Source organism: Stereum hirsutum (assembly GCF_000264905.1).
Source record: "Stereum hirsutum FP-91666 SS1 unplaced genomic scaffold STEHIscaffold_13, whole genome shotgun sequence".
Classification (NCBI taxonomy): Eukaryota; Fungi; Basidiomycota; class Agaricomycetes; order Russulales; family Stereaceae; genus Stereum; species Stereum hirsutum.
In genome coordinates, this window is record NW_006763143.1 from 1,121,931 (window position 1) to 1,138,906 (window position 16,976).

At 51.1% G+C, this 16,976-nt stretch overlaps 3 protein-coding genes across 3 annotated transcripts; 1 reads left to right on the forward strand and 2 right to left on the reverse strand.

Annotated features, from left to right (window-relative positions):
* Window positions 1-104: 104 nt before the first annotated feature.
* On the reverse strand, window positions 105-11,016 carry STEHIDRAFT_170763 (histidine kinase). The gene is made up of 54 exons (XM_007307537.1): window positions 10,869-11,016; window positions 10,786-10,802; window positions 10,557-10,693; window positions 10,215-10,496; window positions 9,856-9,897; window positions 9,766-9,788; window positions 9,310-9,704; window positions 9,196-9,259; window positions 9,088-9,143; window positions 8,991-9,032; window positions 8,912-8,935; window positions 8,424-8,857; window positions 8,231-8,339; window positions 7,869-8,176; window positions 7,766-7,811; window positions 7,677-7,708; window positions 7,392-7,614; window positions 7,279-7,310; window positions 6,798-7,217; window positions 6,683-6,713; window positions 6,449-6,610; window positions 6,289-6,389; window positions 5,865-6,202; window positions 5,748-5,803; window positions 5,676-5,695; window positions 5,562-5,611; window positions 5,412-5,505; window positions 5,243-5,356; window positions 5,121-5,182; window positions 5,036-5,064; window positions 4,922-4,979; window positions 4,842-4,871; window positions 4,673-4,787; window positions 4,597-4,612; window positions 4,457-4,542; window positions 4,224-4,401; window positions 3,945-4,162; window positions 3,643-3,890; window positions 3,449-3,581; window positions 2,985-3,390; window positions 2,861-2,913; window positions 2,564-2,628; window positions 2,471-2,508; window positions 2,375-2,417; window positions 2,158-2,319; window positions 2,070-2,101; window positions 1,912-2,015; window positions 1,612-1,846; window positions 1,349-1,560; window positions 1,000-1,292; window positions 718-945; window positions 636-661; window positions 516-582; window positions 105-452 (listed from the first exon to the last, which is right to left on the reverse strand). Exons 1-54 carry the CDS (start codon window positions 10,951-10,953, stop codon window positions 388-390), a joined length of 6,939 nt encoding a protein of 2,312 aa, XP_007307599.1. The 5' UTR covers window positions 10,954-11,016; the 3' UTR covers window positions 105-387.
* A 634-nt stretch (window positions 11,017-11,650) lies between these two features.
* STEHIDRAFT_160081 (P-loop containing nucleoside triphosphate hydrolase protein) lies at window positions 11,651-14,105 on the reverse strand (the record flags this gene model as incomplete). Its single annotated transcript, XM_007307538.1, has 9 exons — window positions 11,651-11,661; window positions 11,731-11,873; window positions 11,934-12,083; window positions 12,147-12,256; window positions 12,311-12,442; window positions 12,504-12,622; window positions 13,145-13,555; window positions 13,807-13,874; window positions 13,942-14,105. 9 exons carry the CDS (start codon window positions 14,103-14,105, stop codon window positions 11,651-11,653), a joined length of 1,308 nt encoding a protein of 435 aa, XP_007307600.1.
* Window positions 14,106-14,401: 296 nt separating this feature from the next.
* STEHIDRAFT_123915 (dicarboxylic acid transporter) lies at window positions 14,402-16,527 on the forward strand. Its single transcript, XM_007307539.1, has 12 exons — window positions 14,402-14,613; window positions 14,671-14,678; window positions 14,749-14,763; window positions 14,818-14,857; window positions 14,913-15,181; window positions 15,267-15,409; window positions 15,466-15,486; window positions 15,537-15,553; window positions 15,612-15,730; window positions 15,792-15,838; window positions 15,906-16,040; window positions 16,154-16,527. The coding sequence occupies exons 1-12, from the start codon at window positions 14,579-14,581 to the stop codon at window positions 16,187-16,189; spliced, it is 885 nt and encodes a 294-aa protein (XP_007307601.1). The 5' UTR covers window positions 14,402-14,578; the 3' UTR covers window positions 16,190-16,527.
* The last annotated feature ends 449 nt before the right edge of the window (window positions 16,528-16,976 follow it).

Genomic DNA, 16,976 nt, shown 5'->3' on the forward strand with positions numbered 1-16,976 from the left:
ATCATTCTGTACAACTATATCGGACAACAACACAAGTAATCCAGGATGCACACGAAAAGATAAGTTCATAAGTTACACCCGTGTGTGCACAATGAGACGAAAAGGCGGTGAGGGAGCCGTAAAAAAAATGGATGGCGAGCGGCGAGCTGTAGAACATCACGGTAACGAGAACTCGAAAAACATGGTAGATAGCGAGCAGCAGAAATATATGAGAGGACGACGGAGATATTGGTATCATCACAGCTCGTGATGCGGAAACCGCAACATAAGGATACAACATTGTCATGCGCAGATGGTAGAGAAGGGAAGATGGTCAATAAGGTAAGTAGTCGTTGCGTGTATAGTTGGTGGCCCGGAGGCAGGGAAAATCCAGTAAGATGCAAGGTGTTATTGGGGACCGGGCGTATGCACTATAGAGGCGTTGAACAAGGAGAGCAACAATAGTTGGTCGGCTAAGTTTGATGAACGGAGAGTCAGATTTTTCCAGCTATGCGTTGGCAACAGGAGAGGCTTACCTTTCCGCAAAGGTTTGCTTAGAAAAGCGTCCATGCCTGCACTTAGACATAATCTCTTCGTTGATTCCTGTACAAACGGTGTCAGTGACCTTGAGGATATACGAATGGCAGAGATATTACCTGACAATCAGCACTGAGGGCAACAACTAGAGAGAAAAAGATGTCAACTTCGGAGTTCATAGGTCGAGAGAATCTGGTATACTTGGTAATCGAACTGTCAACTCTCGACGAGATTCAAGTTCTCGTACTCTCTTCGCAGCCTCCACACCGTCGCATACTGGCATATGATGATCGAACAATGCGACACTGAAGAACCCAGGCTCGTGCGATTCCCACATAGACACTGCTTCCTGACCATTTGAGGCAGCAACCACCTTGAGATCGTAGTTCTCCAGCTGCTTTCTGAGTAGCTGGCGAGCTATAGGGTTGTCTGCAGATAGGGATGTGAGGACACACCACGAAGTAATATGCTAAAAAAGCTAACCTTCCGCTACCAGCACATTTCCGAACAGCATTCTCTGCGGTGGCGGTAGTTCTTCAGAAGCAGGCGATGGCTCATTAGTGATGTTGGCGTAAAGCTCCGGAGGCATGTTACTAAGGCTGGCCAAGGCGTGCAATATCCGAACTGTACGAGGAGGCTTCGTCAAACGCATGACGCCAGGAACATTATCCCTCATCATCGCATGCCCCGTCACTCCCTCCGCTACAGGCGTATACAAGTGGATGACCTTCGTATTTGGGAGGGTCTGACGGGCCATATCATCCGCATGGGTTTCGCTAGTCGTAGTTAAGGTGAGAAGAAGAAAACTTGACAAGAAAAGAAAGACGCATACGATTGATGATCGATGATGATGTAGGAGAGAGATTGACCGAAGGTGTGGATGGCATTCATGAGCTCGCCAGTCGTGGAGACCGCCGTTACATCGAAGCCTTCGAGCATCGTCCTGAGCAGAGACAACGTAGTATCTGAAGGGGAATTGATGACAATGCGAGGTGGCTGTGGCCTGAGTAGTCGAGCTCGAAGAAGAGCAAGATCGGACATTGCCTATAGCACCGGTAAATTTCGCAGCAAAGAATTGAATGTAAGTACACTTACTTTACGAGATTCTCGAGACTCGAAAAGAGCAACCGGGACATGGAAATAAAAGGTAGACCCTTTCCCGAGCTCCGATTTTACCCCAATGTCGCCACCCATGAGCATGACTAGCGACCGACATATAGAGAGCCCAAGCCCTGTACCCCCATACCGTCTTGTGGAAGAATTGTCGGCTTGCTGGAAAGGTATGAAGAGGAGTTCAACATCGCTAGGCGAAAGGCCAATACCAGTATCTCTAATTCAGGAAGAAAACGGTATTGAACACCCTTCGACAAGGTCAAAAGAAACAATGATGCTCACTGAATGACGAACTTCAGCTCCACCGAAGAGCGCTTTCCATCGGGGCCAGTTGGTGTTTTGTCCATGACGCAAGTCACTTTGACAGATCCTCCGTCTTGTGTGAACTATTAAACACTATCAATATGTAAACAACTCAATCGTACGCGACTGATTCCTACCTTCACAGCGTTACCGATGAGGTTCATGAGCACTGTGAAGCAGAAGATCAGACAATTGACAACCGAGTACTTTACGGAAGATACAAACCTTGGCGGATACGTGCATAATCCGCCTCCACCCAAGCTGGAACATCCGGTGCAATGTCGAACGCCAGATCAAGACCGTTATGGGCAGCCTGAGGCAACAAAAGTTCCATGCAGTCTGCGATTAGGCCTTCAACAGCGAAACCGGAATTTTCTAGCTTGAGGGCTATCCTGAAGGGTCAGAGCTAGTCATCGGACTTTGAATGTAGATGCTAACGGACCTGATGCTTCGAGTTTGCTGTAGTCCAGTATGGAATCAATGATCTGGACAGAACTTCTTGAGTTTAGAGCTTAGCAATCCGGCATACTTCACGAACCTTGAGCAAGAGCTCACAGCTCTGTTTGGCCGTTTGCACTAGAAGCGCATCAGTTATTACATCGTCCGGATAAATGTAAGCATAAGACATTACCTAGCTCACGCTGCCCTACATTGAGCTCCGTCCCCCATAATATGTCCAGTAAACCGTAGAAAGAGCTGCGTAGATGAGTCAAACATGAGTCTATGAGTTCGTTGAATGAAGTTTAGGTTCCTTCCTATTCGCGCTGGTGAAGTGAGACGCCTAACAAACAGAAAGAGTGGAACAGGAGCCAGGCCACAACTTTTCGGCCGGCGCGGGATAGTACAAAGAGATTTTGCCGTCAATTAGCCTCACCTCACTTCACCAGTACGAGTAGAGGGGATACTTAGAAAAGAGGAAAAAACTTGCGAAAATGGAGTCCTGAGCTCGTGGCTCATTGAGGCAAGAAAAGAGCTCTTGATCTATGGGGGTTGAAATGCTCAGCGGTCCATAAATGCTAGCCGGAGAAGCCGGTGAGTAGAGCACCCCGTACCTTTGTGGCTTGCAACGCTTCCTCTCGACTCCTCCTCGCAGCCTCCAGAGCTTCCCTCTGCGTCTGTATCATCTTCAAATTTTCCCTCGTACCTGATTGCACAGACCGGAACAGCAAAGCGTTCGCTATACTAATGCTCGCCTGCTGCACCAGCAAGGTCATGACTGTGTATGTCTTCGATGCGAAGGGGCTTTTCGCTGCCATGTATAGAGCGCCTAAGGTCTGACCACGATTTGAGAACAGAGGCAAGCATATGACCGATGTGTACGGGCTCTCCTCTGCCTCCGAAGCGAAACGTGAGTCCGATGAAACCTCCTCAAGGAAAACCCGCTCTTTGCCATTGAGCGCATAATCAATGATAGCTCTCTGCAGGGGATCAGGAATATTTCGAATCGAAACAGGTTTCCTGTCCATAGCACCGTTAAGGATGTGAAGGCGGTGAGCGGCGGAATCATCAAGCTTACTCGTATGTTCGGCAGGGCTCTGGCGTCAGGATGCTTGTGGCCATGTTGTACTCTCCTGCTTCTCCGGATACGACTAGAGATGCGACTTGGGCCCCGGATTGCTCCGTTGCGATTTCCGTCAGACGTTGCAGAGCTATACAGACGCCATCAGCAGTGAGTTCAGGGAGAATGAACACGAAGACAGGAATCCTTACCTGAAGATAAATGTATATCCGAGGCGATGTCCTTCGACCACTTCAACACATTAGATAGATCTGAGGCTGGCAACAGCAGACCGTCATCCTCCTCGGGGGCATGCGTCAGAATAGCCCCTTCATACTGTGTTCCTGACTCTGCTGCCACAGTGACCAAAGCTGCGTCTGTCTGCACTCCAACGCTGGAGGAAAATAGGTTCCGCTTGAGGGACTTGTGTCGATAGTCCACCATAGAAGTGAGATAGTTGCTAATAAAATCGCTTAATGCTGACTGTGAAAAGGGTGAAAGGAACTATACTCACGCAATACCTCGGGCGCCCCAGTGATTCTGACGGCTGATTCCCCTCCGCATCAGATCGCCCCCGAGTCCGTCTACGCCACATCGTAGCAAATGTGCGCCCTCCAGCCAGAGAGCCCACCCTTCCTCCAGCAGCCAGTCGTTATTGGTACAGAGTTTGACGGCCTCGTCGTACAAACGGAGAGCTTCCATGCCGTTTTCGAGAGACGAGAGTTCAGCGTCCTGCAAGAGGGTAAGTTACGAAAGTCGATAGTTGAGCGCCGCCACATAGGGCAGAACTTACCACCAGTGTGACCCAATGGCTGGTATTGATCGGACTTGAGACAGACCAGGTCCGAAGAAACGCCTGGTTCAGAGATATTTGGCTGAAATATCGCGTAGTATGTGGACATTGGCCTCTGCGTATACATGCGATCATGGCCAGACTGTGGAAGAACATCGCAAACCGAGTGTGGCGATGGCTATGGAACGATGAGTGCTGTGTTCACTATCTTCCGGGGGATGAGAGTAACATACTTTGGATGGGAATGTCGAGTCTCGTACACAGAAAAGCCAAGCTCCGCCGCTTCAGTTGTGAAACCCAAGCTAAACAAGGCTACGACCTGGAGGGCAGAAAACTAAGCATAAGGGGCCAGCAAAAGTAAGGCCGTACACACCTTGTACGAATTGAACCTTGGTCGAGAGTACTGCATGTAAGGGTTTATAGCCTGAAGTCTGGCGAAAGCCACTCACCAGTTCATGACCATGGTTTGATTGTCGGTTAGGGGGAGTGCACTGGAAAGGTATTGTGTCTCATCGAATGTATCTGTTTGGTAGATGTTATCGGCCGATGTGGCGAGCGTGTACCCTATTGACCAGAAAGATCAACCGGTGAACTTCCAGCAGCGAGACCAATACTGACCACCCAGAGCCCTGATACAACAGAGGAGGCCTGTCCCGGCGTAAGCAAAAACCTTTGGTATCGTAACGAGAGGAGCATACCCTTGCTCAGAATAACGGTGTCAGATTTCGGCACCCAGAGGTTGATATCATTGAGGCTCTTGAGACATTGTCAGTTTCAAGAGGAGGCGAGCGACGAACAAATGAATTAATTACGTCTTCCGCCGCCACAAGTAGCTCGTCCGCTAGATTCTGTAAATCACTACAGGCAAGGTGCGAGGATGGACAATTGAGCGCTCACTGTGCACAGACAGAGAAATTTTCGTGACAATCGTATGCAGGCTTGAGAAGGCGGCGAATGTCCTACGATACAGCAGTTGCTCGTTCGTCAGTATTGGCAAGACCACATGTAGAACAACCTACCGATCCCCTGCACTGGCTGCATGTTTAACGGCTTGCTCCAACCGTGGGATGTTCGTTCGAATATGCGAGTTCTCATATCCAACGACCATGGTCGAGTACAACACTAATGAGCGACTGAGACTACCAATCAGCCCTGTTGAGGAAGAAAGAAGAGATCGCAGATACATACCCCTTCTCAACACTCGTCCCATACATATCAGACAACTTCAAAGCTATTTGTCCTAGGTCCACAGCAAAACGGCATAGTTGTCGTCTCTCGGCAGCTACTTGCATCGTCCGTTAGCCGGAGATTTGGCAAGAAAATAACGTCGGACAATACCTTCCAAAACGAAAAACAAACCCAGGCCAGTCCCGGGAGATATACCATGGCTATATCAAAGATGTAAATTCAGCTTGAGAGTCCATCAGAAATGGCTGAAAAAGACGAGATTACCGAAGCGCAAGTTGCACCGTCTGTGTGAATTGTAAGGCAAGGACGGAACAGGTAGTCTGAGAGGGCACCCACCTTCAAGCCAATGACATTGGTGAAGGCACCGCTCGTATTCCAGTAAGCATGAAGTGCTATGAGCATTTTCATCAATACCGGACATCATCTTTTCTAGCATGAAAAGGGTCCGCTTACCGGCCTCACTGAGCAAGCTCACAGCCAGATCCATCTTCGGATCCGTCGCTCTTGGGATCCTCAAGACCGCATCAAATCCGACGGCCAACATCTCGTTCTTCACCTCCTCAAACATCGCGTCTGCCATTTCCATTGTCGGATTTGCCATCATCTCAACCCCAAGCAATCTCAGCGCCTGTAACGTATACGATAGGGCGTCGGAGAACTTGTTTCGCATGAACTGGTTGCGGGAACGAAGACGGAGAAGATTGGCCTTGAGTTCGATGTCTTCGGCGTGGTCGTAGCACTCGTTGATGAAGGCGTCCGATTCATCGTAGCTGCTTCTCCACGTAGAAAGTCTAGTTTTTGGTGAGCATATGTTTCGATCAGTATAGTTACGTGCCGATGACTGTAAAGGAGCACGCAGGAATATCTGAAAGCGTACTCTGCTAGTTTAGACAGCATGTTGAACGCGCGAGCCTTGTTAGACTCCCACAGTTCACCCTCCAACAGGGCTCGTGCATTGATGAAGGCCTGGTACGCAATCTTCAATGGGCAAACATACTAGTCAATGCACTGCTTGAAACAAATCAAAATATTATTACCTCATGCGCACCCTTCGCCCACGCAGACTGTCCGGCGTCGATGAGCAACGCTACCAATTCTTCGCGCCTCCCGTGCTCTCGGAGAAGAGGCAGACATCGTTGTGCGCGCTCCGCGATCTTGAACATGTCTGGATTTTGTTCGTGAAGCATCACGGAGATGATCTAAACATCCGTAAGAAACAGACAGATCAAACTCGACTCAAACGCCCGTGGTGCGATTTGAGGTGGACATACCCTGAACGACATCTTCGCGAGGTTACCTTCACTATCCATCGTTCCCGAATTAGCCTCCGCACACAGGTCGAACACAAAGGAACGCCCCCAAAAAAGACATGAGAGGATGACTTACGGGATGGTCGCGGCCTCAGCCTCAGCCGCTTGCCTATACCTATCATGTGCAAAACTACACTCATCCCTCCCCCTGTTCACGATCCATCCCTCCGCAATAGCGACCTGCATACCCTTCATAGAGCCCCGATTCGAGGTCTCCTTCCCCTTCTCTCTCTCCCTGTCCTTCAAATGCGACGCTACCTCGGTCACACTCCAGTCGTCGTCGTCCTCCGCCTCACTGCCAGAAGAAACGTCGTCCTTTTCCATGACGAGCGCAACGTCCGTCACCTTAAAAGTTGCGCCAAAGAATGAAGCCCAGATGATGTACCGTCGTCCGTCTTCGGGGAGTTGTTTGAGATGGGCAATGAGGAAGGTCAAGTCGTTTGGGTCGGCGACTTCGTTCATGACGAGGGCGCCCTCAATGTCGGTCATATCGTATCTGCAATCAACAGTATTAGGCATACTTCATTCCAACACGAAGGGAGACTTCGTGCACTTACTGCCACTCATTATGGTCGTAATTGAACTTGATCTGGATGAGGACTTCGTTAGCGCATTCTACCTTTTAAACGGCCATCATCGGAAGTAAAGGAGACAAAGGAGACCAACGCACCATATTCTGCCTTTGTAGCCTTGTAAGGATACTTCGAGCTGAGAACGCATTGCCCCCAGAGGCTGCATGGATCAATCTCGATAGCGGCGCCGCATCTTCTTTCCTTCTGTGAAGCGTGCGACTGACGAGACCAGCGATCGCAGAATAAGGTAAGGGGCTGAGCTGGATCCATGTCGCTTTTGATCGACCGGTGAAAATGCCTCGAACGCGCTCGAGGGTTTCTCTGGTTAGAGATATCAGATCGTTTCCTGGCAGAAACAAATAAAGGGTGAAGAAGTGACATACGGTTTGTCCTCTCGGAGTGTGGCGAAGATGAGCTATAGGTGCAAACAAGTCAGAAGGCAGATAAGTGATTATGGGGGTTATTGACATACAATGCGACTCTTCGAATGCGCAAGGGTATTAATCAGGTCCATCGACCTGCCACCAAAGTAATCAGCTGTCTCCCTTTGGGCATACACAACAGAAACCACTCACGATTCATCCGCCTCATGCAAATCGTCCAAAAACAGCGCGAACATCCTCGTATCCGCCAAGGCCCCAATCACGTTCTCGGCCAACGAGTTGAATCTTGCTCTCAGCTCGGGGGTGGACAGTGCTTCCTGCGGAGTGTCGATCGTGATTTGGAACAGGTTCATGATGTCCTCAAGCTCGGGTGCACCTGCGTAAAGGAGGGGAAGAATACGGATTTGAGGACCGAGTCTTGTACGGAGGGCATCAACGAAGCGGTGAAGGTCGGATTGGAAGGCCATGAGTTGACGAAGGGCAGAAGAAAGACACGAGAACTTTATGATTTGATATTAGTGTTTGCAGATGAGCGCCGAGGAACGGAAACATACCAAAGCGGCAAACGGAGAGGACACAGACGCCTGAAACTTTGCATGAGCGAAGAGACCGGTCTGTCTCCATTTTGGCTGTTGCGAAAGCACAAGTGAACTCTTCCCCGCCCTGTGCGCACGATGAGTATACACAAAACGAACAAGTCCAACCTCCAAACGCAGCATCAACTCGCACGAGAGGAGAGAAACTCACCCAGCAGGTCCAACGATGCAAATCGCATGCGCACGTATCGACCTCCTCTGCGATGGCTGAAGCGCGATCCTCCTCAACCCATCCGTCATCGAAGCAACCGGCGACCCAACACTCGACACCCCTAAAGTTTCCTGTCCAGGGCCGACCGTCCCCGTTCCCGACCCCACAGTCGGTCCCACGCTGGGTGCCACATCGCTCGCAGTGCCCATCGTGACAGAATTATTGTCACCACCACCGGCCCGCGCAGGCGACGCGCTCCTCGACGATGGATTGCTCCGGTTACTCGTTTCGGGATTGTCACCCGCGGCGGACGCGGTGGTCTTGTGCGAGCCGGAGGATGAGGAGATCGCGATGCCTTTGTCGCCTACGGTGTAGTGCGAGTAGCTGTGGCGGATCACTTTGCGGATCATTTCAATTTCTTTCTCTCGGCCAAACTGGGAAAGAAGGGTTCAAACGTGATGACCGGAGGAGGAGAAGTGACAACTCACTAGGGCATTAGGAATGGTGAATACCTACACGGATATTCAGCAGTGCAAATAGGGGCGGTAGGATATATGAAATACTGACCACATAGCGATCTTTACTGGCGATCTCGAAAGATGGGATGAGCTGTCGACGGCGTGAGCGAAGGTCCTGAATTGAGAACGAAGTAATCACGACGAACCTCGACCGAGTCGTCCTTCGACGATGAAACTGCGTTGAGCAGACGGAGCTGGCATTCTAATACGGAAGGTTAGTATGGATTAATGATACAAATAGATACTTAGCTCACCAAGCAAGTCAGCCTTGAGCCCATACGCGCTCTGATACCTCTGGTCCGCGTTCTTGTTCAGGAGCTAGATGAAAAGTTAGTTCGGGTCCGTCTGCTAGGTACGAACTGACTCACCTTCTCGATGATCTCCGCCAGCACCTGTGGAATATCCCTCCTAACCTCATGCACCGGCATCGCTCTCTTCTGCGCCACCGAGTGAAGAATCTCCAATGCTTGGCCCTGGAATGGCATCATCCCCCTTCCCACCAACAATGTCCAAAACAAAATACCCAGCGAATACAAGTCCGTCCGATGGTCCTCCGTGTTCGTCTCGACAGAGCCCGTCTGCTCGGGGGCGAGATAACACAACACCTCTTTCACCTTCTCCTTGTCCGCCTCCTCGTACGTGTCCGACCGTAATACGAGCGATGTCGGGCCACCATAGCGTTCGAGCGATTCTGACCGGTTGCCAAAGTGAACAAGACGGACGACGCCGGAGTGTGAGTTTATGTGAAAGGCGTTTGCGCGGACTGATACGAAGCCATATCCATCAGAAAATCAGTAGAAATAGCTATCCGTGAAAACGCTTACCCTCGCGGTGTATAATGCTCAATCTTCAGTGAGCGGAGATTAGAGTGAGACAGGAACGCGTACAGAGCAGACCCATGATAAGTGACGTACCGATGGATCTGTTCTAGACAATATGTGGCTTGAATGGCGAACCTATCCACAGAATCAGTAAGCCGTCGATCCACCGACAGCGCTCGTCTGCTGCGTGCTATTCCCGCAGAGTGTCGTCCAGGTATTAGAGGTCTCGGAATCGGTACGAGAGGGGATGTTTCAACAGTTTCAATGACCTTGAAAAACCTTACAACCGTGCCGCCATGCCGTTTCGCATCATGCATGACGTTTTGGCCCCCCATTAGGCACACCCGGAAAATGTCCGAGCAGCTCTTTCCCAAGGGCAGTTGGAGGACCAAAGCAACAGATACGTGTCCCTCACAAATATCCTGGGATACCTCCCGAAATAAATCACTCACTCAAGAAACGTCGCCAAGTCCATCGTGTCCGCCTGTTCGACCTCTAACTCGTCTATGTCCATGTAGATCTCCTCCGAAGGTAGCGGCCTCTTCACATGCACATGCTCCGCCAGCAAAAGGTCGTTTACTTTCGACCGCGGGAGGTATCGACCAAGAAGATTGGGGCCAGGGTGAGAGAGGAGAAGAACGACGCAGTCGCCGTTCGTGCGGGGGAGGGTGAAGAAGTCTATCATCCTGATCGACATGTTGAACGCCTCTGTGTGCGTTTGTATTTCACCGAGTCTGTGTTTTCACAGAACAGTCAGGTAGATGTGGCACCGTAATAAGAAGAGACGGACGTACATGTGGGCCTCTCTCTCTAAACATACAGACGCGTTCGTGTGCGCCGGAGCAATCTTGGCGAGTACGGGCGATCCGTCTTTCAAACTGCTACCCTCTGCGAGTTGTGTATGGGAGCCAGTGTCTTCCCATCGGACGGCCTATCAAATTCCAAGACGCAGAAATTCAGGTATGAGGTACGATTAGGGCGATGCTACGTGCGCTCAGACCAAGAAGATTGTAGGTAACGGACCTTCTCAAACGCATAGCCTGACGGTGGGGGCAACCACAACCATCAGCATCCTACAAAGCCTGATAAAGCACAGAGGTGCGCACCAGGAAGAGAGAGGATTCCATCTCTGAAATAGATAGTGTGAAAGGATGGCTGGGCATGCCTCCTCCGAGGCAGTTTGCCCTCCATATCGGGACCTCAGTTCGGCCACACGACGGCTATATAGTCTGTAATGGCACAGGGAATGCGGACGAGAGGGAAAGACGGTGGCAGAGCCCGTCGGGGATTGAAATGTTTGGACTGGCTGACAACGATGTGGGCAGACAGAAAAGGGAAACAAGGCGCAAAAGACGCTGGAAAAGGGATTCTTCTTGGAGGGCCCGGAAGCAGACCCCGCCACATCTCATGCGACTATTCACGCCAAACGTCACCGCGAAGCCACCGGCGCGTGCCATTGGCTCCTAAACCACGTCGTCCTCTTCGCAATCTTCCGCCCACATCTAGGCTGACTCAGGCCCCAGGGGTAGGCTCTGACCATCCGTTATTTTTGACGTGAAGGGAATCGCTCACTCATATAACCCCCAGGGGGTCCCTCGCGTGAGCAAAAGCACGTTGCGCAATCCGCTCGTACACTAGTCGTTCAAATCAACATCTCGCACGGTAAGACGGTTTCATGGCAAGGAAAGCCAGCTCCCACACAGTCCATTCATCATTATCGTCGGTAACGAGAGGCGGAAAAATATGATTACACGTTTTCAAGGGGCGCTGACGATGGGGCAAGTAACAACGGCACAGAAGACAGTGGCATGGGGTAGGCTAAAACGGGATGACAGTGTATACGACAGCAGACTCGGAAGAGAACAATAACGAGGTGGAAAAAAAGCGATTAAGAAGTCACTGCACGGAGGAGAAGTTGTCAGCATTACAGAAACAACTTGTGCACGCGAACGATGGAATAACACTCACTGTAGCTAGCAGGATCGATGTGCTCGGGAAGCTCAGGGATCGCAACTTCGAACCGAGACTGGATGGTCGCCATCACCTGCTGGTCCGCCTCCGATGACTGGAAAGTGATGGCGAGACCCTTCGTTCCAAATCGTCCAGCACGACTGAAAAAAGAGAACTCGGTCAATCAGGGAATACACGGCTCGAACGGAGATGGCACTTACCCCACACGATGAAGATAGCTGTCCGCATCCGGGGGGCAGTCGTAATTGACGACGATGTTGACACGCTCAACATCGATACCACGCCCAAAAATATCGGTGGCAACAAGGATACGCTTCTCAAACGCCTTGAACGCCTGGTAGCGGCTTATACTATGATTCCAAAGATTGCATCAGTTTAAGGCCTCCAGGCCGACGTCCAGAGTAAAAACGTACCGCTCCTCTTGTGCAAGGCCGGAGTGAATACTGATACTGGGGAAATTACACGAAACGAGCAGCTTGTCCAACTCGATCGCTCTCGCAACAGATTTCACGAAGATGACGACCTGAAATAAACTGTCAACAGACTGCATTGATTCTGAGATAAGTGAGAGACATACCTGGTTGAACTCAAGAGTATCAAGGAGCTCGTTCAATTTCCTGTTCTTCCCGACCTCCTCCAACTTGACGAAGTGTTGCTGCAGACCGTGCAGCGTCAACTTCGTCTCATCATCGACGAAAATCTCCAATGGCTGTAGCACAAGAAGAAAATAGATGAGCAGACGAAGAAACGAGCTAAGCAACAACACTCACGTTAGCCATGAACTTTTTGCAGGTCGCCCTGATTTCTTTGGCCAAAGTCGCGCTGAACATCATGACTTGCTTGTGGTGAGGGGTCGACCGGAAGATATCTTGGACATCACGACGCATATCTAGTGATGGACGAATGATGGCGAGGTGAGAAAACAACGTCGACGACAAATGCATGAGGAATATTGTGAAGAAAAGAAGAGCAGCGGCAGCACATGAAACCGGAGTCCAGAGGCAAAGTGCCGCAAGGGCGTGGTCGAACGCAGAAGAGGGTAAGAGACTGGAATCGAGCGCCGTCCGGGAGCTTGCTACCGTTGTCTTCATCGAAAACGCAACGCAGCATCTTTGGACTTGCTCGAATGGCCGACCCATAACACCTTTCCCACCGCGTGCCGCCAACGTCCTCCTGAACAAAGCTCCCTGCCAAACACCGCTCTAATCGACAACATCGTCTCAAGTTCCAGCGACCGCTTCCTGATCGAATACGAACGTGCCCGGGACACGGATGCAACGAAGAGAACAAAGGCGGAAAAATGGGCGGGCGGACGAACACGCGACCAGCCGGCCGAAGAGATGCAACGAACATCAAAGGAGGGATGTGGGATGGTCGAGGAGAGGCTAATTCGGTAACTCGGATGACTAACCAAGCTGTTCAAGCATTTTGTCGCATTCGTCCAGAACGAAGTGCTTCACGTTTTTGGCGTCCATAACCTTGTCCCTCACGAGAGCGTTAAGACGGCCGGGAGTCGCTACCACGATGTGGGGGCACTTGGTCTTGTCTCTGAGAAGTTCGGCATCCTTGGAGACGGGAGTTCCACCGAAGAAAGTGACGACGCGGACATCTGGCATGTATTTGGCGAAGCGGGTGTACTCGTTCTTGATCTGGAAGGCCAGTTCGCGAGTGTGACAGAGGACGATGACAGAGACCTCGCCATTCACAGGCTCGAGTTGCTGGAGAGTCGCCAGTACGAAAACGGCGGTTTTACCGTGACCGGATTTTGCCTGACACAGTACATCCATTCCAAGAACGGCTTGAGGAATACATTCTTGTTGAACTGTAAAAGGATGGGGGTCAGAACTATAGTCGAGGTATACAGATGGGCCACAAATTCGGGTACAGTGGCTCTGCGCCCAATTAGGAAGGAGAGGCTTTTGCAGAGGAGTTCCCCACGACTCGACTGCCTACGACTCGCAGCTCAAGGCAGGACATAACCTGCTCCGGCGCTTTTACGCGCCGTTCGTGGGGACCCTTTCACACTCAAGGCCACTGGACCTGAATTTGAGGGAGGATCGAGGAGACGCGTACCTTCAGAGGGGTGTTCAAAACCCAGATCGCTGATCGCGCGCAACAATTCGGGCTTCAACAGAAAGTCCCTACAACACACAAGAACATGTTGAGCCCGCCGAAAGCATCGAAAAAGCCATATATTTATGCGCCCACCTGAAGCCAGTGCTGTGGATGCCGGAGAAGTTCTTTTTGTCCTTGTCGTCACCATCCGCGGCCGTGACTGCCGCGCCATTAGAGGCCGGAGCCGCTGCGCCATTGGGGACGACATCCTGCTCGTCCTCGTAGTCGATAAGTTCCTCGTTGTCGTGAGAGCTCATGTTGAAGATAAAGGAAGATGAGAGAGTATGAAAAGGAGAGGGCGAGGGTGTGATGGAGGTGAGGAGCAAGAGCGACACGACGCCAAAGCGACGCGCGCGACAAACAACAGCGCCACCCGGCCAACACCGCGTCTTCGGCCACGCACGGATCCGCCGCCCGGCCCGTCCCACAACCCTCTCTGTCCCCGCTCACCAGGAAATTCATCGAATAAATTCGTTCTTTCTCTGACAACAATCATCTTTTGGATCAAGTGCAAAGAGCAAGACGCTCACTTTCCGCATGTCCGACGAAAATAGAGAAAAGCATACTCGGCCGACACATACCGACCAGCGCGTATCGCACCTGGAATGCCGGACCGCCGCGTTTGCTGTTCTCTTATACTACAAATATCTTATATGAGTCCCTTGCGATTGGGCGGTCTGAAACACACACTCTTTACTCTCTCGTTCCTCGACTGACTGTACAGTGCAACATGCCGAAGTCGACGTCGACGTCGTATCCGTTCTGGTGAGTACTTCCTTTACGTGCGAGCTACGGTCCGCGACTGACCTCATCTTGGCGAAGGCTCGGAGGTCAGCCCACCTCTCTTACTCGGTTTGGGTAGGAGACCCGTCACTGATCATGAGTATCCACAAATATAAGGTGTTGCTGCTTCCAGTGCGTATTTTTACTTGGCATGCCGCTTCCCTGCTCAATCCATCTTTCATGTAGTGGCAGCATGCTGTACACACCCATTAGACTTGGCCAAAGTGTACGTTTCTACGGCGTTCAGACGTCCTACTCCTCCTCACGCCCATATTTTCTAGGCGAATGCAGACGCTGAAACATCAGCCTGGCGTCAAACCGAACACTATCACCATCCTCCGAGCCACAATCGTAGAGTCTGGGTTTCGCAGCATCTACACAGGCATCAGTGCTTCCATCCTCCGACAAATGTCATACTCCCTCGTCCGCATAGGAGCATACGAAAAAGTGAAGGCGCATCTCTCTCGAGACGGACGACCCTCGACCGGCAAACTACTGTTAGGTGCAATGGCAGCAGGTGGTATCGGAGGTGTGGCAGGCAACCCGGCAGGTAAGCCCCCATGCTCTGTGGGAAACACCTCGTCGAAGATGTGGGCGCCGACTGCGGAATCTGAACTCATCTGCCGATATTGCAGATGTTTTATTGGTGCGAATGACGAGTGACACCCTTCGGCCCCCAGAACAGAGGTTCAATTATTCGAATGCTTTGACTGGACTCGTAAGCCTTGTCCGGAGCGAAGGTTTAGGCGGGCTTTTTAAAGGCGTAGGGACCAATACGGTACGCCGTTTTTCAGTGGTCCATTCTCGAGCAATCTTCTCATATAGCATACCTAGTTTCGTGCTATCCTTATGAACGTAGGTCGTTTTCGCTGATATAATGTACTTCATGAGCTGACGTTGCGCAGGGCTCGCAAGTATGCTCGTAAGTTGATCAACACAGCGACTGTTGCGGCTTTCAATAACAGTTATCGCTACCACAGCTACGACCTGTTCAAGTCTTCTCTCCTAGGGTCGCGTATACCAGTCATTGACTACGAGATACGAGATAACCTCCTGCTTCACACATTAGCAAGCTGCTTGGCTGGGACAGTGGCCACCAGTGCGTCTCTCTTCACCACGGTTCCTCAGTCAATTTAGCATTTACCAAACCTTCATCACAGCCGTTTGCGCACCCGCCGATGTGATGAGATCACGAATAATGTCACAGGTAACGTTTTCTTTCCTTTACGCTGGCTATGCGGCATCTTGGCTCATAAGCTCTATCGTGTTTGCAGAGTGGAGGGGCGAGTCCCATTGAGATCTTCACGCATTCACTACAGAAAGAAGGCCCACGATTTCTGTTCAAAGGCTGGACACCTGCATTCGTCCGGCTAGGACCTAACACCGTCCTTCTCTTCGTCTTCTTCGAGGTGCGTACTGTTCTCCGCAGGATCCGCATATCTTCGTATCGCTCTCCTACTCAACACTGCGGATTCTGGTGCTGTATCAAATCCTTCTGACATTTGAACCCATACCTCTCCAGCAACTTAAAAAGGGATGGAGCACCCTGACTTCATGAGCAGCTTGTCCCCGCACTCAATCCGGGCCTCTGCCTTGCACATGCCTCTTCGAAACGCTTTGCTCGCACTGACCGCACGACGCACGCCCAGTACCACCACGCATCAATGGCACGCCACGACTAGACAGCGGACCTCCCATAGATCTATAGATCTACTCTATCTATCCAATGCACTCTTGCTTTCACCATCACCATTTCGTTCTACCTTCTCACTCCCGAGGCCGATCGTCCTTGCTACATCGCTTCTCCGGATGTCATGTCCTTGTCTTTATCAATCCAATTTTTATTATATTTCTATTGTACAGGCAATGTACTATTGAACCGTAAATCGATCCTCCAATCGCAATGGTCTCGCCCCTGGAGCATCAGAAACCAAACAACAGACGTTGAAGAACTTGGGCCACACACGCCACAATACCTTGGTACTTGCCCCTCAACCATCCACGGAGAACGATCTATCCCGATTCCGAACAGAGTCTCATTCAGGATATTGTATAGGTTTCGAAGTCAAAGTATGTACGATAAAGGTGAAGTGTGAACCCGAAACATGCGTCGCACAGCCCCGACGACGCTCAGGGATGTAGTCTACTGCTAGCCTATCTGAAGCGTACTCGAGGTGTAAGTAGCTAGTGGATGCAGTGATGTGGGTAAGGGTAGGTAACGGTGAACGAAGCTCTGGTTCGAATGAGAAACGGAGTCGTACCGTCGCTGCGCGACAGGCCCAGCGCAGTCTTTGGGCATTGTGGAGGTTGGCTGTGGGTGGATAGATAGGGTGGTGGATGGTATT

Excerpts from the sequence above, each read along its gene's own strand:
- STEHIDRAFT_170763 (XM_007307537.1), bottom strand. The coding sequence starts at position 10,953 with ATGGAGGGCAAACTGCCTCGGAGGAGGCATGCCCAGCCATCCTTTCAC. Across the intron at positions 7,311-7,391 it reads GGCTACAAAGGCAGAATATG|ATCAAGTTCAATTACGACCA; the intron begins GTGCGTTGGTCT and ends GTCCTCATCCAG. Across the intron at positions 3,391-3,448 it reads GAGCCCTGCCGAACATACGA|GAAACCTGTTTCGATTCGAA; the intron begins GTAAGCTTGATG and ends TGCTATGGACAG.
- STEHIDRAFT_123915 (XM_007307539.1), top strand. The coding sequence starts at position 14,579 with ATGCCGAAGTCGACGTCGACGTCGTATCCGTTCTG. Across the intron at positions 14,858-14,912 it reads CCATTAGACTTGGCCAAAGT|GCGAATGCAGACGCTGAAAC; the intron begins GTACGTTTCTAC and ends CATATTTTCTAG. Across the intron at positions 15,731-15,791 it reads GGCTGGGACAGTGGCCACCA|CCGTTTGCGCACCCGCCGAT; the intron begins GTGCGTCTCTCT and ends CCTTCATCACAG.